At 55.7% G+C, this 18,572-nt stretch overlaps 2 protein-coding genes across 5 annotated transcripts; one reads left to right on the forward strand and one right to left on the reverse strand.

Moving 5' to 3' along the window:
• ARHGAP9 (Rho GTPase activating protein 9) lies at nucleotides 628–7,846 on the forward strand. 2 transcript variants are annotated; one of them, XM_018048025.1, is made up of 17 exons: nucleotides 628–1,139; nucleotides 1,412–1,635; nucleotides 2,622–2,846; nucleotides 3,037–3,150; nucleotides 3,353–3,454; nucleotides 3,688–3,749; nucleotides 3,873–3,963; nucleotides 4,148–4,243; nucleotides 4,407–4,505; nucleotides 4,922–5,063; nucleotides 5,140–5,247; nucleotides 5,594–5,692; nucleotides 5,831–5,908; nucleotides 6,052–6,105; nucleotides 6,358–6,492; nucleotides 6,849–6,954; nucleotides 7,559–7,846. In XM_018048025.1, the coding sequence occupies exons 1-17, from the start codon at nucleotides 809–811 to the stop codon at nucleotides 7,728–7,730; spliced, it is 2,238 nt and encodes a 745-aa protein (XP_017903514.1). In that variant the 5' UTR covers nucleotides 628–808; the 3' UTR covers nucleotides 7,731–7,846. The 2 variants fall into 2 exon arrangements, with proteins under 2 accessions (XP_017903514.1, XP_017903515.1); XM_018048026.1 differs by lacking the exons at nucleotides 628–1,139; nucleotides 1,412–1,635 and adding an exon at nucleotides 2,481–2,522.
• GLI1 (GLI family zinc finger 1) lies at nucleotides 7,998–18,379 on the reverse strand. 3 transcript variants are annotated; one of them, XM_018048020.1, is made up of 13 exons: nucleotides 18,246–18,379; nucleotides 15,523–15,690; nucleotides 15,000–15,148; nucleotides 14,700–14,792; nucleotides 14,240–14,435; nucleotides 13,841–13,985; nucleotides 13,417–13,506; nucleotides 13,190–13,327; nucleotides 12,726–12,875; nucleotides 11,834–11,998; nucleotides 11,110–11,340; nucleotides 10,315–10,582; nucleotides 7,998–9,932 (listed from the first exon to the last, which is right to left on the reverse strand). In XM_018048020.1, the coding sequence occupies exons 3-13, from the start codon at nucleotides 15,097–15,099 to the stop codon at nucleotides 8,191–8,193; spliced, it is 3,318 nt and encodes a 1,105-aa protein (XP_017903509.1). In that variant the 5' UTR covers nucleotides 15,100–15,148; nucleotides 15,523–15,690; nucleotides 18,246–18,379; the 3' UTR covers nucleotides 7,998–8,190. The 3 variants fall into 3 exon arrangements, with proteins under 3 accessions (XP_017903509.1, XP_017903511.1, XP_017903510.1); XM_018048022.1 differs by lacking the exon at nucleotides 15,000–15,148; XM_018048021.1 differs by having other exon boundaries at nucleotides 15,000–15,690.

Genomic DNA, 18,572 nt, shown 5'->3' on the forward strand with positions numbered 1-18,572 from the left:
CACACAGGAGGTGGTCAGCCAACCCTTGTTAAGAGCATGAATTAATGAACCCACACACTAAAGTAGGGTCCCACCCAAGAGACTTACGTACCAAGGATCATATCAGTGTTTCTCAGCTCCCCAAAATACATCCTAAATTGATTTTACCTTTTCCTCAAACTGAGCACCTCTGTGTTTCTCCTAACCACTCTCTCTTTCTCTCCAATTTGATCTTACTATTTCTCTGGCTCTGTTTCTCTGTCTTAATGTTCTTCTCCATCTGCACAGGAAGCACACAGCTGCAGGTCTGTGGCCATCAGTAATGGAAATATTGGTCCTTGTGTAAATTTAATAAAGGGTCACAAATTTTTGTATCTTTGTCATCCATTAACTCTTTGCCTGTGTTCTGCCTCAAAACTGATTCTTTCTCTTCATCTTCCTGTGTCCATCTCAAGAGTCCCACCACCATTCAGGGCCAGCTCCTCCTGTCCCTAGAACTTCTGTTAGGCCCCAGAAAGTACTTGGAGGAAAATCACCCAATTAGACCCCCTCCTCTGACTTCCTGCCGTGCTGGTCTTGAAGCCCTGCTGACCACATCCTCTCTCACCTTACTTATGTACTTCCTCATTAGACACATCACCCAGGACTTCTCAGACCCCAAAACCTCTTACTGACCCCATTTGGGTCTTCTGCCTTACCCTCTCCTCTCATGACAGGGTTTCTGTTCTTATCTTCTGCCCCAAACTGCTCTCAGAACCATGTCTCTCTGCCTGCGAGCTGTCAGTCCTGTCTTTTTCTGGATCTCCATCACCCCATTTTCCCATAGGTGATGGTATTGACAACAATGCTATCGGGCCGGTGGTGGCCAAGCACCTGGGGAAACTTAGGGCTGGGGTCCCGAAGCCCTTCTCGGGGATCCCAGCTCTGTGCTCTCTATGCCTTCACTTACACTGGGGCAGATGGCCGGCAAGTGTCTTTGGCTGAAGGAGACAGATTCCTACTGCTTCGAAAGACCAACTCAGACTGGTGGTTAGCAAGGCGCCTGGGAGCACCATCCACGTCTCGCCCCGTCTTTGTCCCAGCTGCCTACATGATAGAGGAATCTAGCCCTTCCCACAGCCCAATGACCATCACCCCCAGCCAGTCTCTCTGGACTCCTGGTGAGTAGGTCCTCCCCCATCGCCTTCCTGCCTCCCTGGCTTCTGGGAATTATTGGAAAGATCTCCTTCCCCCAAGCTTCTGCTGACCCTCGACTCCTACTCCTTCTCCCCTCCATGGTGTCCCCATTGCCTCTCCTTCCTAGTCTCAAGCCTCCTAGATCTCATGTAATTTTCCACCTGCTGTTTTCCTGCTCTTTTCCTCAGGATGGGGGACCTAGCCAAGAACCCTGGGGGGACCCTGCCTCCAACTCTTCCCATTTCTCTGCTTCCAGGGCCAAAGTTATTTCCTGGCTCCCTGGAGGAGATGAACCAGTGTCAGGAACCCCCAGGCAGAGCCCAGGCTACATCGGAGCAGCCTCCTCCCCTTCCCCCTAAAATGTGTAGAAGTGTCAGTGTTACCAACTTGAGGCCCAGCCTCCTGAAGCCCTTCCGGGCAGGACCAAGTGGAAGATCCCTTTCCCAGGAAAACTTGCTGACAGAGACCGATGCCAACATGGTGAGTCATAGCACCTCTTTGGAGCAACTGTCACTGCTGGGCTCAGTTCTAGGCACATTGGCAATCAGGACAGACAGAATCTCTGCCCTCCAGGGATTCCCATGGGGATGATGAACACATAAATAAGAAAGCCTTTTAAACTAATAAGCACTACCAAGAAGCTAGATGTGGTGAAGGATGACTGGTCTAGGGAGGCCTCTCTGAGGAAATGACAAGGTTGAATCTGAATAAGGAGAAACAGCCCTGAAATAAACGAGACGAGAGATGGAATTCTAGCTCTAGGACAGCAAGTAGCAAAGATCCTGAGGGTATGTGGAAACTACGAAATGATAGAGGGACTGAAAGGCCTGCTCAGCTTTGCTTCTCTTGTCTCAGCCTCCTGACTCCTGGCCCAGTGCAGGGTTGTTTTTTTTTTTTTTTTTTTTTTTTTTGCTGTGTTCTGTCTTGCTAGCTCAGGTTACCAGCAAGTTTCCTCTAGAGATGTAACTTCTTTCTCTAGAGATGTAACTCCTTTGATCTTCCTGAAGATTTGGCTCCTCACCTCTCTCTTACTTACTAATGGGTGAAAAATGGCCCCTCCTCTCTCATACTCTGCCAGCTAGCAGGGCTCTCTGACCGCTCTCCATCTCCTTTTACTCTGGAAGATATGAGGGTGGGACGCTGCCCCTCCCTCCACACCGAGAAAAGCCTGTTCCCCTTTCCTGAGGTCCTCCGGTGGGGGCAGGGTGGGGGAGGAGGGAAGTTGGCAACAGGAAGTGAGGAGAAAAGCAAAGACTGTGAGGGAGGGAGTCAAAGAAAAAAAAAAAAAAAACCGTAAGAAAAAAAACAACCACTGGGGACTAGGGTTTCCTCCTCAGTACCTGGGTCAACCCAGTCAGGAGCTGGTGGTGAGAAAATGGTGGTGGAGAGAGGAGGGGGTGGTTAGAGAGGAGACTGGGGAGGGGCCCAGCAGAATAACAGGCTCTTTCTTCCCCCTTTCCTTGCAGGCGAGACCCCAGACCCTCATGTCAAAGGCCCCTGTGTACTGCAACCTGGTGGACCTTCGCCGCTGTCCCCGGTCCCCGCCCTCAAACCCTGTGTGCCCCCCACTGCAGAGGCTGGACGCCTGGGAGCAGCACTTGGACCCCAACTCTGGACGCTGCTTCTACATAAATTCACTGACTGGCTGTAAATCCTGGAAGCCCCCACGCCACACTCGAACCCGAGAGACGGTGAGACCTTCCCTCCTGCTTGTCCCTTGTCCCTTGAGTCTCCTCCTTTCCCCTCTTGATCCCCAAAGTAGTATGTTTTCTCACTGGGACTCTCGGAAGATTACAAGAATCAAAAAATTGTGAGAAGGGCTTTGAGAGCCAACGGAGGTGGCATCTCGATGGGTGCAGTTTTACCTTTTCCTTCCCCTAGAACCCTGGCTCCATGGAGGGGACACAGACCTTGAATAGGGACAATGGTATCCTGCAGCCTCAGGCAAAGGACGAAGAATCTGGTCCCAAGACATCAGAGATTTTTGACTCCCAGGTGAGATCCCTTCCTCCTCCTGATCACATTCAGAAAAGCTATCTTTTTTGACTTTCTCTTTTACTTGAGATATTCTCTTTACTGGAGACATTACCCCAGCAACCCCCTGCCTCACACCCACATCCACATCCCTCTTCGCCCTACAGCCAGGGACTCCTAAGTTAAAGGTTTCCCCACCTGTTTCTCCAATTCCCTCCCTCAGGGTTCACCCTACCTCTGCAGACGCACCTCCCAGCTGGACCCCGGCAAGCCTTCATCTTTGCAGTGCCCTCGGCCCCTGCCGACGGTCCTAGATGACCCCCACGTAAGTCTCTGTTTTCCTTGTGAACGCCAAGATCCTCCCTTCCCCAGCCCCCAGTTCCTGCTCCTGCAGAAAGGCCTTCCTCTTTCTGAGTGATCTCTGGGTACTCTCTCTCACCGAGCACCCATCCGGTCAAACCTTAAAGGACCTCACTCCTGAGAGATCCCCTGGGGGAAAGCCATGGTGACTGTGGGGGCGCTGGGTGACTTATTGAGGCCCTTCCTGCCACTTCCCAGGAGGTGGAAAAGTCGGGCTTGCTCAATATGACCAAGATTGCTCAGGGCGGGCGCAAGCTCCGGTGAGAACTGGGAACACAGCCCGGGCTGGGGCTGGAGGGTTCGCGGGTAGCGCGGAGGGTTGGGAGAGGCCCTCCTCTATGTGACTCTCAGTGACCTTTGCTCTATTACCACCGCCCCTGCAGGAAGAACTGGGGCCCCTCTTGGGTGGTATTAGCGGGTAACAGCCTGGTGTTCTACCGAGAACCGCCGCCGACCGCCCCCTCCACTGCCTGGGTGAGTGTGAGGGAGGGGCGCAGGGGGAAGCTGGAGGGGTTCCGGCACCCTTTCTACTCACCTTAGGCCAGCTGCGGGGGCGGAGGTGGGGCGGGCGAGGTCACCAGTCCTCGCAGGCCTCCGGGTGAGAGGGAGGCAGTGAGGGGAGCAGCGCCCTGGCCTCAGTTTCCCCCCTCGTTGCCAGGGACCAGCGGGTAGCCGGCCCGAGAGCAGCGTGGACCTGCGGGGGGCGGCCCTGGCCCACGGCCGTCACCTGTCCAGCCGCCGCCACGTCCTGCACGTGAGTGCCCGCCCTCTCATTCCCCCCTTCCCCCCCACCCAATGCGCACTAGCCCCGAGGGCGCGCCCCTAATTTCCCACTCGGGGGTTTCCCCGCTCGGCCTCCCTGCTTTTCTTGCTCCTTCCCACTGACCCCCTCCTGCTTTTCCCCGCGGGCCTCTCAGATCCGCACGGTCCCGGGCCACGAGTTCCTGCTGCAGTCTGACCAGGAGGCTGAGCTTCGAGCCTGGCACAGCGCGCTGCGGGCGGTCATCGAGCGCCTGGTGAGACGGGTGGGAGTGGGCTGGCAGAAGGAGTGGAGGAGGAACTGTAGGATGCAGGGGTCATGGATGAGGGACACAGTGGCCTACTGGTAGAGGGTAGGCCTGGGAGGTAGGGGACCCCAGCAGCCGGGTCGGCGGTGTAGATGGCTCTCTCCTGGCTCTCTTCCCACGTCGGATTCGGCCCATCTTGCCGTGCGGCTTCCCTGGTGGCACAGACAGTAAAGAATCTGCCTGCATTGCAGGAGATCCGGGTTCAATCCCTCCTTTGGGAAGATCCCCTGGAGGAGGGCATGGCAACCCACTCCAGTATTCTTGCCTGGAGAATCCCAAGGACAGACGATCCTGGCGGGTTACAGTCCATGGGGTCGCAAAGAGTCGGACACGACTGAGCGACTAACACTGCGGTGCGGATCTAGGATCGAGAGAACCCCCTGGAGGGGCGTCTGTCAGGCTCGGGACCTGCGGAACTGGAGGAGCTGAGCGCCGGGGAGGACGAGGAAGAGGAGTCGGAACCAGTGTCCAAGTCTCTGCTGCGGATCGGCGGCCGCCGGAGCTCCAGTAAGGGGCGGGCCTGGGGGCTTTTCCCCCTCTCCCTCGAGCCGCCGCCGCTCTCACGCTGCACTTGGTGCCGCAGGTCGGTGTCCCGAAACAGCGGAGCAGAACCGTGTGAGGAACAAACTAAAGCGGCTAATCGCCAAGAGACCGCCCTTGCAAACCCTGCAGGAGCGGGGTCTGCTCCGAGGTGAGGGGGGCTGGACCGCCTGGGACCCTTCCCCTTCGTTCGTGCCTGCTTCAGTGTTTCTGCAAGCACTTTTATTTACATTCCGGATCTGGGCATCAGCTTGTCCTGGATGAGAAAACTTCGGCGAAGCTCAGGGTAGAGCTTCCCAGAACTAGATCAGCGGTCTTCTGAGACCAATACTTCCCCTCGGCTTGCTCCCTACAGCTGATTGTTGCGGGGAGGGGGTGTACTTCCTTGCTCAGGCAGGCAGGAGAGCCAGCCCAGCTTTGGGATGAAGACCTGTGCTGGAAAGAGCCCGCATGGGTGACACAGTCACTGGCTTCCACCTCATTCTGTGTCTCCCCAGACCAGGTGTTTGGCTGCCAGTTGGAGTCACTGTGCCAGCGGGAAGGAGACACCGTGCCCAGCTTTGTGCGGCTCTGCGTTGCTGCTGTGGACAAGAGAGGTCACTTTCCCAGAGTCTCCTCCTTCTAACCGGCCAAAGTCCCACCTCCCCCACCCTTGTGTGCCCTTTGTTTCTCCACCCTCACCAGCACACATTTTAGATCAAGAATCTTTATCTGCTTCCTGCCTCATCTCCCAGGTCTGGATGTGGATGGCATTTACCGGGTGAGCGGGAACTTGGCAGTGGTCCAGAAGCTTCGCTTCTTGGTGGACAGAGGTGAGAAGGCTGTGGGCAGGTGGTGGTACTAAGAACTTCATGTCTCAGAACCCAAAGGTCCGAGTGAGAGAGCTGGCAGAACCGGGGAGGTCTTCTAGCTGGAGCTACATGTCTTAGCTCTTGATTTCTTTTACTTGTTGTAGAGCGGGCCATCACTTCCGATGGGAGGTACATGTTTCCGGAACATCCAGGACAAGGTACTTCCATGGAAGGCCCCTCCAACCTTTAAAAGTCTTCCATACCATCCCTGCTCCCTGTGGACTCCCCCATGTCCTGGTCCTGGGGTGGAGGGTTGTTCTCATCCCGATCTCTGCCCCACTGTGGACCCCCCTAGGTGCTCCATGGTGTGTCTTCACTGGATCTTTCCCTAAACTCCTGATCTCTTAGTCTCTGGGTCCCTGTAACCCTTCTTGAGCCCTGAGCCCCTCTGTACCTCCTTTTCCTTCCAGAAGGCCGATTAGATTTGGACAGTGCTGAATGGGATGACATTCATGTGATCACGGGAGCCCTGAAACTTTTTCTGAGGGAGCTACCCCAGCCTCTGGTGCCCTCACTACTGCTGCCTGATTTTCGTGCTGCCGTTGGTAAAGGATGGGAGCTTTGGGCAATAGCCTTGACACGGGGTGGAGGGCGGGGGGGAGGCATGAGTGATAAAAGAGTAGAGTAGAGGTTTCCTTCCACTCCTCTGTCCCAGCCTGAATACAGAGATGGAAATTAATTTTCAATTAATGTGCCCACTCCAGTTGTGTATGTGTGAGTGTTTAGAGGGCTGAGTTAAAAAAGAATTCTAAGATTGTAATTGGACTCAGTGAAAAAGAAAGCCATGATCGATTAATGATGTCTTCCCCAAGCACCAGAAAGGATACTGAGGTTACCCACTCTGCCTTAACACCTTTCCTAACCTCACTCCCATGCCCTTCCTGTCACTCTTTCTCTCTAGCCCTCACTGAATCAGAACAGTGCCTCTCTCAAATACAAGAATTAATAAGCTCAATGCCAAAGCCCAACCATGACACTCTGCGGTACCTCCTGGAGCATTTATGCAGGTCAGGAAGACTGAATATCTTTGTTCATGTCAGGGGAGGGTGGGGTGGGGCCTGCAGCCGGGACTCTGTGTTCAGATGGGGTGAAGGCAGGGAAACACCGAAAGTTAGTGGGTCATTGAGGAAATAGGCACTCTGTGCCGAGGATCGAAAACCTTTTTTTGCTCAGTCAGCATCAAATGAGGAACTAGGGAACAAGACAAGTCTAGGGATGATGTGAGAGAAATAAGGAAAAGTCTAACCTTCCTTCTGCCTTTGTCTTTCACTGGGACAGTGGGGATGACATTTGGCAGAACTGGGCAGTGACCTCTGAGAGAGGATAGCCATCTGAATGAAAACCTCCCAGATGATGATCAGAGAGGACTCTAGGGGCAGTCTCTGAAGTCGGGAAGAGGCGGGTATATCCTAGGTTGCGTCCTGAAGGTTGAATCCTGAAGGTTTCTCCGCTGGTCTCAGTTCTGTCCCCCTGGTTCTTTCCTTGGTTTTCTTCAGCTACTGCATGGAAGGCCCCCAAAGTGGATTCGTCCTCAAACTTTTGATGGGTTAGATTTATTTGAAGTGGCAAAGCTGCTATACTATGGTCCCGTCTCTTGGCCTTTACCCACAGGGTGATAGCACACTCAGACAAGAACCGCATGACCCCCCACAACCTGGGAATTGTGTTTGGACCAACCCTATTTCGGCCGGAGCAGGAGACATCGGATCCAGTGGCCCATGTCCTTTACCCTGGGCAGGTCGTCCAGCTGATGCTCACCAACTTCACCAGAGTCTTTCCCTGACTGGGGCAAAGAAGAGAAAACGTATTTCCTGCGATCTCTGTGGGGTAGCCTTTGGTGGGGGCGAGGGAGGGGGTCGTTCTGTTTTGAGGACATCCCTTTAAATCCTGTCTCCCAGATGGCCGTCTCCACCTTTGTGAGTCTGAGCTGAGGGCCTGGGTTAGGATGAGGAAACTTCTCTAAAGAGGAAGGTGGCTGGATTAGCCCCTGCTTCTCTAGCTTCTGGCCATCACCCCTCCCCCAAGATAGTCACAGTATAAAGCAGGGCTCTTTCTGATGCAGTTCCTTTATTATCAGGAAACAGTGTCATTATCAAATTCCTCCCCAAATATATTTAGACTGTGTACAGCCCCAGCCCACCCCCCCATCCCTGGGGCATCCCAGGGGGCTATGGCTCCTCCTCCGGACTTCCTCGTGGGGATGGAAACCTCTCAGGAAATGTGGATCTGTGGTCCCCCACTCCTTAAGCACTAGAATTGAGGAACTGTGTCTCCCCAGGCAGGGATCCCAGTAACACACTCATGTTGCCCACAGCCATGTTGGGGGTCCCAGAGGGAGGTGGGGTGTGTTCAGAGCTGTCCCTCTGATCGTGAGAAGGGGGAGGACTCAGCCCCTGGGCCTCATCCAGAATAGCCACAAAGTCCAGCTGCGTGTTGTCAAGATCAAGAGAGTCCAGAGGGTTACATACCTGCCCTTCAGGAGGAGGGTACAAGGCAGGGCCCCCTCCCAGCCTGCCCACCTCAGGATGGCCACAGCTGGGGTTGGTGCCCCCTGCCTTGAGGGGCCCATAGCAAGCTGGTAGTGGGGGTAGAAGTCGGGGTGGTGCTGCTGCCCTATGGGAAGCTTTGTTGGCCCCTACTGCAAAATTTTCATGGCATGAAGGGGTAGGATAGGCGCCCGGCTTGTGATTGGGCATATTAGGTGCAAAGCCAGGTCCATATGTGGCCACTGGGGCCTTGGCAGGGCTTGAGCTGACCTGGGAACCCCCCAGAAACTTGGGACTCTGATAGAGAGGTTCTTGGACTGGGGGGTCTCCCCTGCCCCCACCCTCCCACAGCAGCTCCTGTTGAGATTGAACATAATTACACACAAGCTGCGCCTTGAGGTGTCCTGTAGAATGAGTGGGGGACTCGAAATCCAGGCCGGGCCTGGCTTCTGAAGGCAGATAATCAGGAGGTGGCTGGGTATAGGAACCTGACTGGGGATACTGGGGAGGGGGAGGCTGTGGGTAGTGGGAGAACAGAGGCTGTGAGCGTGGAGGCCCCTCACTGGGGTGGGCATTGAGGCAGGGTGCCAGTCCTGTGGTGTCAGAACCCACGGGGCACCCCTGTTCTGGCTTCACTTGCACTTGTCCATAATGTTCAAGACGAGGACACTGGCTGTAGGCTCCAGCTGGAGCCTTGGGGCCTGAGTAGAGCCCAGAGTGGGACGGGAACTCACTCCATGTTTCTGGGGTTGGTTCAGAATAGGGAACCTGCGGGGGACAGGGGCTGGGGCCATAGTTGGTGGGTGGGCCAGGCCCAAGAGGCAGGGAGCCGGGCCCTCTAGCTCCATAAGGCTCAGCTGCTGCCGCCTCAGGCCCTCCATATCCCAGAGTATCGGCAGGTGGGAAGTCCATATAGGGGTTCAGACCACTGCCCATCATGGAGGTCCCAACCTCTGGCTCCTCCCGTAGCCCTCTGGTATCCAGGGAGACATTCTCAGTGATGCTGGGGGGCTGTGGTGAGTAGACAGAGGTTGGGAGTTGGGGATCGAAGTTCTGTCCTCCTCCTACCACTGTAGGGGGGCTGTGGACACAACCCAAACTCTTGAACCGCTGGACTCTGGCTGGGGCAGGGCGGTCAACCGACCGGGCTGGGTCACTGGCCCTCCGGGTGACCCCTACATTGGGGTTGTATCCTGGATACTCAGCTCGGCTTCTCCAGGGAGGTGCAGGAAGAGCCCCCGTCCGATCCAGGCTGGGTGCTGCAGTGGGAGGGGTACCACCTCCCCTGGCTGAAGCATATCTGGCCCGGAGCAGGTAGTGCTGGGCAGGCATGAGGCCAGGCAGGGAGGATGCCCCATTCTCTGGTGGGGAACCAGGGGGGAAAGGGGAGGCAAGGGAGGAGCGGCGGCTGACAGTATAGGCTGAGCTGACACTGCTGGAGCTGCTGCTGCGGTGGTCAAGAGATACCGGGGGGCCCAGACGGCGAGAGCCAGGAGTGCCTGTAAGAAAAGACAGGCTGGCCAGGGAGCCCTCTGAATTTCACCCTGCCTCTCCCAAGGGGAAGCCTTGTCCAGAATTCCAGGGAAGGCTCCTTAACTCTAGCCACTCAGTTCTCTCCCCTCCTTCTCCCATTCCCTTTTTGCTTCTGGGTCATCAGACATTCAGGGTCGCTGTGAACAGTCCTACAGATTGTACACTGCACAATCAAAGGGGACAGCATTCAAAAGACAACAATTTTCTGATAGAAGGAAGAAAAGTATCTTGAGGAAAGGGGACCTTTTTCTAATTGTACAGCAGCCCTGAAAGGTGAAGTCTTCCTTCCAGTCTCAGAGAAGGGCCAGATCTCAGCCTTGCAACCATGCCCCACACCCATCCACTCACCAGTGTGGGTCAAGCTGGGCAGTTTGAGGCCCCGGGGCCCCATCGGCCGGAACTGATGTAGCTGGTCCAGCCTGAGGTTCTCAAGGCGGCGAAGAGTAGACAGCCCAGTTCCCGCAAGGCAAGGCCCCTCGTCCAAGCTGGACAGGTCCTCCGTGCTGCCCCCTGCATTTCCAGTCATTTCCACACCACTGTCTGTATTGGCCGCGCTGCCTGCTGGGGAGTGGTCACTGCTGCAGGACGACTGGGCCCCAGGGCTCGGCTGTGGCTTCTGTGGGGAAGAGCAGGGCTGAAGGCGGCGCCCATCCTCCTTCCCCACAGCTCCTTGAACTTGGTGAGTGACTAGAGCCTGTGTCCCAGTGACTGTTTACAGGTGTAGAGAGGGCTGATCCAGTGAAAGACACAGGTGAACTGGGGGAAAGTTCCTAGAAAAGAACCTAGACTACCTCAGCTCCAATTTCTCCTCTGTAACCTTGGACAATTTCTCTGAGTTTCTTCATCTGAAAATGACAAGAGTAAGTTCCCTTCTCATGAAGTTGTTTTGAGGCGTACCTGAAATTATACTGGTAGAAGGCCTCAAATTATACAGTAATTTCTATATGAGCTGGTTGGACCCAGGCACTAATGAATTACAGTAAAATCCCTAGATTTGAGGTAGCCTAAGGAGCAACACTCGGATAAGGGACTGGGGACCAGCCACAGAAGAGAGATGAGCATAGAAGGAGATGGACCAGTTGGAAGGGGCTAGAAAGATGTCGGCAGGGCAGGCAGAGGTATGGAGGCAGGGCATTGCCTCACCATGGCACCCTCCGGCACAGTCAGTCTGCTCTCCTCCCTAATGGGGCCTCCATCCCGCTCCCTCTTGGGCTCCACTGAGGAAAGAGCCGGTGCCCGGGGCAGGGGGCCGTCTCCTCGGTGCCGCTTGGTCACGTGAGCATCAGGACCGTGTACTGTCTTGACATGTTTCCTGAGCGAGCTGGGATCTGTGTAGCGTTTGGTGCAGCCAGGGAGCTTACACACGTAGGGCTTCTGTTGAGTGGAGAGTGAAGACAGCAGGCAAAAGAATCAAACCGGGACAATGCCAGGAAATGGGAAAAAGTGGTGGCGTTAAGTGAAGACAAGGGGACTCAGGGAGGAACGCATAGCACCCAAGGAAGGAAGGAGAGTAGGGCCCTTGGAGTAAAGGATGAACGGATCAAGGGGAAGATTAGGAAAACGGATAGGCCTGGGAAAGGGGAGGGAATGAACCCAGGGCTGTAAGGCCTCATAAATTCAGGGGTTGAAGGTACCCTAGTTAGAATGGGTCTATTTTAGCTTAGCCCTTTGACTGGTTAGAGGTGGGGGAGGGATAGTAAGTGGAAATTCTTGGTTTCAGAAAGACAATCTCTGGGTGAATTATGCAGGTGGAGGGGAACTCACCTCTGTGAAGTGGGTGCTGAGCTAAGGGGTTTCTTATGGGGGAAGCTCCCAAGTAGGTGGCGTCTGTAAGTGGGGAGGAGGGTCTCCTGAGTGGGGCATTCACCTCATTGGAGTGGGTCCGATTCTGATGCTTGGCTCGGTCACTGGCATTGCTGAAGGCTTTACTGCAGCCCTCGTGCTCACACATGTATGGCTTCTCACCAGTGTGTGACCGCAGGTGCGTCTTCAGATTTTCCAGGCGTGAGTATGACTTCCGGCACCCCTCAAACTAGGGGATATGGGGTCAAAGGATGGCTCTCAGATAGAAGGACATGGAGATTAGCGGAACCCTGAATCTCAAAAGGGACATACATCAGAGAATATAATTCAAGCGTGGGACTTCCCTAGTGGCCTAGTGACTAAGACTCGGTGCTTCTGATGCAGGGGACTTGAGTTCAATCCCTGGTTGGGGAACTGAGATCCCACATGCTATGCAGTGTAGGGGAGGACGGGAGAGATGGGAGAGTGCTGGGACTATAGAATTCCCAAAATTCAGGGACAATGGTAGGCAAAAGCGGAGGGGACAGAAGTAGCTGGAGGCACTCTGCCTGCAGGGATGTGGAGATGAGGCAGTGAGTGCTCTGGATCAAGTCAGAGCACATCTCCCTGCCTGGGGAGCCCAGACTGTTAAGATGGGGTCATCCTGGTGTGTGTCCTCAGTCCAGGACTTCTCCATTAACCCAAGTTGCGAGCACAGTGCCTAGGTCCACTGTACTGTCTGGTGCCCACAAAAATGTTTTAATTTCTTTTAAAAAAAACAAGGGGGAAAAAGAAAGTGTTCTAACATGTAACGTCAATATGTTCATCTTTATACCAATGCGGTCTATACAACACAATTTTTAAATGTTTGTTTGTGGAGGAAGGGACCTGTGATGGCAAAAGTCAGATTGGCCCCTGCCTTTGTGGGGAGCCTTGATTTAGGAAGGGACCCTGAGCTTGGGGAGGGGGTGCCTCACCGTGCACTTATGTGGCTTCTCGCCCGTGTGTCTGCGCATGTGCACCACCAGCATGTACTGGGCTTTGAAGGGCCTCAGCTCCCTGGAGCAGCCCCCCCAATGGCACACGAACTCCTTCCGCTCTCCATGGATGTGCTCACTGTTGATGTGCTGAGGGAGAAGATGCAGAGGCTCTCCGAGGTTCCCTATGCCCCTGAGATCCAGAACAGACCTTCTCTTGACCTCCCCACCCCACCATATCCCTCCATGACTTCCTGTCATGGGGAAAGAAAAGGCAGGAAGAAGATCAGAGCCCACATCTCCGTTCCTCCCCGTTTCTAAACAAAGCTACAGCTCCTCTGAGTTTCTGCCTACCCACTGGGTATTCCATCTTTGACCCCCTGCCCTTAGCCTGACTCCACCATGTCCCACCCAGAATGCCCTACAGGCTCCAGCCAGCATTCCTGTTACCCCCAAGGGCTCACATGCACCAGCTGCTCCTGGGAGTCAAATTCCTGACTGCAGCCATCCCAGCGACAGTCAGTCTCATACACAGAGTCAGGCTCAGGCTTCTCTTCTCTCTCTAGGTCCTCCCGCCCATCCAGCATCCCCAGCAGTGGATCCTAGGGTAGGAGAGAAAACCCTAGGGTCACCTGGTGACAGCTTTTGTTTCATTCAGGTTCCAGAAGTAAAGCTCCCCGCTCCCCATTACCTGTGTGCTCGTGGAGTTGGGACTGGACATATCACCTTCCAAGGGCTCCTCCGGGCACTTGTTAACCAGCACACCCAGCTCAGACTTCAGCTTTCCCAAAGGAAGGTGAGGATGACGAAGACAGAAGTGGGAGGAGGAAAAGGGACCCCAGCCAAGTCTTCCAGCCCTGAGTGTCCCACCCTAGCAGCTGCAACCCCTGAGTTTGACTTCCTCCTTAGACTGCACTGGTGAATGGGGTGAGAGAAAGGTGGGATCTCACTTGGAAGAGACTGACAGAACCTCAAGGAGTCAACCCCCGGCATCCATATTCCTTTATTTTTCTGGCACTGAAAACTTTGACCTCCTCTATTCTTTCGCCTTTCCTCTAAAAGAAAAAGCCCACCACCCATCCACCCTGAACTGAGGGAAATCAGGTGATTCTCACCTGGCAAGTTGGGAGGGGTCCCTGGGACTGAGGATGCGGCATCATCCCACCCTGCATGGGGTCATGGGGACCACAGGGCTGGACCCCAAAAGAAGGCGAGGTCCCTTTCTGGTGGTTCATCTGGGGTGAGAATCCCAGAGATGGGCTGTGGAGGAGGAGGAGAGGCAATCATTTAGGACTGTCGTCTCAGAAAGCCTCAGGAGTTCCTGGGCTCTTTGGAAGGTTTCTGGAAGACAGTATGGGAAACAGTGGAGACAGCCCAGGGAAAGTATTGAAGAGGACTTCCACACCTTTGAAATGATAAGGATTCAAAGAGGATCAGGTGGTTTGGAAGGCTTTGAGGCTTCTAATGGGGTTTGGCAGGGTCTTAGGGGCCTCTTAGCTCGAGGCTGTCTGCACCTCATGGTGCCGATGGAGAGGTGACCATAGGAACCCCCCGGAGATGCACAGCGTGAGTTGATGAAGGCCACGAGGGAGCTGGGCGAGGTGCGGATAACTGTCTGCAGGTCCAGGCTGGCGTCTGACAGAGGGGAGATGGAGAGTGCCCGCTTCTTGGTCAACTTGACTGCACTCCGGGGAGGAGGAAACAGTGGCGCTGGGGCAGGAAACAGGGGAGGTAGATACGATAAAGGAGTAGGCCCCTCATGCATCCAACCCATGAGGACTGACTCTCAGCAAAAAGAAACAACACTAGACTCTACCCTGTTGACCTCATCTGTGACCTTCTGATCATGCTCTGACTCCTTAATCCCATCTCTAGGCATTTCCTTTTCCAAGGTAGATCCTCTGCCCTCCACACTCTCCCTCAGGACAAATCCCAAAGGGGCAGAAACGAAAGACAGGTTGCCTGAGGCCTCACCCTCTGCGCAGCTGTTGGCTTCTCTGGCTGGCCCATAACTGTGGGGGCCGGGCATGAGGGTGGCCTGATGGCAGAAGGGCAGGCCTGGCAGTCCTAGGAAAGAGATACAGCTGGGATGGGGCATGGGAATGAAGGGCACATACAGTCCACCTTGAAACCCCAAGTAAGGCCCAGTCCCATATGGCATGGGACCTCAATTCTTTTTGTGTATGGGAAACGAATTGGATAGAAGAGGGACCCCTGGGGCTGGGTGAGAGATCTGCCAGTAGTCAAAGTCCAGGGACTGGTGTATGTACTGACCTTCTGTCCCCATACTGGGGGCCCCCTGACTGGGGAGGGGCCGGAGACAACAGGGCTCGCCAAAGCTACTGACTGGTGGTGGGGTCATCGAGTTGAACATGGTGTCTCAGAGGAGAATGTGGGGGTCACTGCAGGAGGGGAAGGGAGACCTGCAAGTTACAAAGGCAGGAGGGAAATATGGAAGGTCAGATAAGTCACTCAGGCCCAGAACCCTGGGCAGATTACCTCCAAGACATCTGCCATGGAAAATCAAGTTGAAAGGAGTATCGCTCAGCTAGGGGAGGTTATGGAGAGAAGTCCCATAGAGACAGAGGCAGTCCTGGAGATCTTTTTAGGACTCCTTTTTAGGGAGGAGCTCTGCCTGGATGGAGTGTGTATGTGAGTGTGTGTGTGTTGGGGGAGTGTTGTGGACCAAAATTGTGACTAGGAGCTTCAAGTGCTTTTTATACCATGGGTCCTGTTCTGACCATGGGGCCAGCCTTCAGGGATGGGATGGGGGGACTCAGGAGGAGAAGTGACTGACCTCAAGCTCTGGGCTGGCTGATCAGCCTGAGCCCCTCTCCCTTTCCTTCATCTGTTGCTCGTGGACAGCCCGTCTACAACCTCTCCAGTGTCCAGCAGAGGGAGCCCTCGCCACAGCCCAGACAGGCTCACGGGGCCCGGAGGGAGCCTAGATGATCTGCCCTTTGCTCTGTAAGGCAGAAAACTGTGTGTGGAAGGAGAACAAGTTTCTGAGGAGAGCCTCCCAGGTCTGCTGGTGCAAAGGATGGAAGCTGGTGTTACTCAGGGGTGGTTTCAATCTGGGCGCTGACTTAACTCTTTTGGTTTGTTTTGGAGCAACTGGAAAGGAACTGTGAGGAAAAGCTTTGGGAGAATAAACACACACATTCGTGGGCGCACTCACACACAAGTCATCATCCGTTAGAGAGGAGAGAGGTAGTGAGGGAGAGGAGGGTGCCGCTGTCCACTTTTCTCCTCAGGCTCCAGATTTTGCTCCACCCCGGGTTTTCCGGTCTCCCGGGAATGAGGGTGGGGTGGGGCGGGGTAGGGTGGAGAACGACCGGGAGCGGGCCGGCCGGCGCGGTGGGTGATCCCGGGATGCTGGGATTTAGGGTGAGGGCGGGGTAAGATGGGGAGCGGAACCTGGACCCCAGGACCCAGCCGATCCCCGCAGCCAGGGCTGTACCCTTCCTAACTCCTCCTTTACTAGCGGAGATCCGGATCCTGCAACCAAGACCTCCCAAATCGACCTTGGCATTACGTTGGGGGGGGGGGCGGGCACAGCTGGCTGGCAGCTGGATGGGGGGACACTTCTCCCGCCTCCTTCCTCTATGACTCATCCAAGGAGGCGGGGGCTAGCAAACGACCCCCCAAATCTAAAGAGACTCCCCCAAACATGCCTACCCAGTCATCTTTCAGCCCCAATGTCCAGCCACAAGGGAACCGAGATGGAAATGGGGCGATATCCCTCCTCACCCACGCGTGCCACAGCCCACCCACGTCTCCCCTTCACGCTGGTGAAAGGAATATTTAGCTAACTTTTCCAGCTACAGAAAATGAAGGTTGTCGGCTGGAGCCCTGAATCATCTGTGTCTCCCAGTTTTCCAGAGTCCCCCCTTGCACCCCCGCTCCCCAACTCCCAGGAGTCGGCCCCGCCCCCTTCTCCCGGTCCCGCCTTCCCCGCCCCCGTGCCTCCTCGGCCCACCCAAGTCGCCGCCGCAGGCTCTGGCTGCAGACAGCTCCGCTTCCCCCGCCCGCCCCGGGAGCCTAGTCGAACGAGCCGCTGCGGAGTGGAGGGGGGGTTTGGATTGAGAGGCGGGATACATTCTTCCCTCCTCCCCTCAGTGTATCCAGAGAGCTGGCATTGGCGCCTGTGGCGGAGGTGGGGGGGGGGCACTGTTAGAGAATGGGAGTCCCCTTGGTGGGTGGAAAAGAAGAATCCAGAAACTATACGGAGAGAAAGTGACTAGGGTAAATAAGGTGTGTCTGGGGAGGGGAGGGGCCTGGACACCTTAGGTTCCCGGGTATCCCCGCTGGCTTCCTAAGGGTTAACCCCTCCAGACCCCCGGGAACCCCCTAGTGACGTCAAGGGCGGGGTCTATACTCCCTGGTAGGGGATGCCTGGGAGATAATGGGGGGGAGGGTATCTCGACCCCGCCTCCAAGAAAAAACCAACCTTGTGCTGGCCCTTACAAGTTCTCTCTGGGAAATTGTCCTGCCTTCTCCCTCTACTGGACCATAAGGGCCTATCCTATGAAGACCCCAGTTCTCCAGCGCTCTGAAACCTTGAGTCCCCAGTCCACGGGATTCCCTTTCCCTAATCCTGTCCCCAAAGCTAGGTGCCCAGGGCGGATTGTTTCGGGGTCACGGGGCCTGAAAGAGGCTTCAGAGCGGGGAGCAAGGGCAGGCAGGGTGGTCTGAGCCAGAGGAGGGGCCTCAGTCCCCAGCTCCCGTTTGGGAGGGGGGCCAACGGGGATGTACAGTCAGGCAGCGGCCAGTGGTCCCGCCCCGTCCCAGTAGGGGTCTCCTGGTGGTTGCCCTCGGCTGCCCTGGTGGTCCTGAGGTCAGAGGGTCAGGATAAGGTCTCCTCAGTTCCTCCTTAGCACCCTGCTTGCAGCCCTTGGGACCCAGGAGTCCACGTTCCTTGGAGAATCTTTCTCGGGCCTAAACTAGAGACTGACTGCCCCAGTCCCCTTCCGACCCCAGAAGACAATTCCTTTCCCTCAAAACACATGCACCAGCAAACACATCTGTCACAAGACAGGTCAGAGGTTCAAGCCCAGCCGCCCCCCAGTGGTCTTGTCACCTCACACACCCCATCTAGGACTCTCTCCAGAGCTGTTCCCTCCTTTCAGAAACACTGATGTCTTCCTGCCCAGCGCTCATAGTTACACCTGGGGTTCGCTCTCTACCACGCAGACCTCCAGCTAACCGTCCTCCCAACTTTTTCATCCCAACCTCATTAAAATGAGATGTTTCCAATATATGGGAGAGGCGGAGACAGACAAAGAGATCCACGGTTGTCTGAGACAGGGACACAGACTGTCAGAAGGAAAAAAGATAGAGAAAGGGAGATACATTTGAAAAAAGTCTCCAAACTTTCTAGTATCTTATCCCAGACTCTCCCACCTCTATTTTGCCTCTGGTCTCCCCCTCGGCAGGGCAGAGTCCCTCGCAAGTAGAGCATCCCCTCAGGTCCCTTCCCCCACTGCTCCCAGGTGGTCCCCCCCCTGCCCCCCTTCTCACCTCCGTCTGGGCGCAGGGCTCGGGATGCACGGTCCAGAGCTGGAGTCTGGGCTGGGGGGTGTGCGGTGGGGAGGGGGGGCGGACAGGGCAACAGCAGCGCAGCCTCAGGGCCACCCCCACCCCCCCCAACCTGGCCCCCAGCCCTCCCGCCGGCCCAGCCCGCCGGGCCGCGAGCCGGGACCACCCGTGAGAAGCGCAAACTTTTTTTTTCCCTTTTGCAAAAACTTTTTCTCGCTCTAGCCGCTGGCGCGCCGCCGCTCTTCCCGTTCGCCCCTCACCTCCCTCGTATGTCCCTCCCTCTTGCCGTTCCGGAGGATGAGGCGGGGT

This window comes from Capra hircus, chromosome 5 (assembly GCF_001704415.2).
Source record: "Capra hircus breed San Clemente chromosome 5, ASM170441v1, whole genome shotgun sequence".
NCBI lineage: Eukaryota > Metazoa > Chordata > Mammalia > Artiodactyla > Bovidae > Capra > Capra hircus.

What these genes read in the sequence shown, in the direction of transcription:
- GLI1 (XM_018048020.1), bottom strand. Translation starts at nt 15,099, where the DNA reads ATGTTCAACTCGATGACCCCACCACCAGTCAGTAGCTTTGGCGAGCCC. An exon ending in CCCAGGAGCAGCTGGTGCAT is followed by an intron (nt 12,876 to 13,189) that starts GTGAGCCCTTGG and finishes CTTCTCCCTCAG; the next exon opens with CACATCAACAGTGAGCACAT. An exon ending in ATCGGACCCACTCCAATGAG is followed by an intron (nt 11,341 to 11,833) that starts GTGAATGCCCCA and finishes TCCACTCAACAG; the next exon opens with AAGCCCTACGTGTGTAAGCT.
- ARHGAP9 (XM_018048025.1), top strand. Translation starts at nt 809, where the DNA reads ATGGTATTGACAACAATGCTATCGGGCCGGTGGTGGCCAAGCACCTGG. An exon ending in CAGAGACCGATGCCAACATG is followed by an intron (nt 1,636 to 2,621) that starts GTGAGTCATAGC and finishes CTTTCCTTGCAG; the next exon opens with GCGAGACCCCAGACCCTCAT. An exon ending in CAGAGATTTTTGACTCCCAG is followed by an intron (nt 3,151 to 3,352) that starts GTGAGATCCCTT and finishes TCCCTCCCTCAG; the next exon opens with GGTTCACCCTACCTCTGCAG.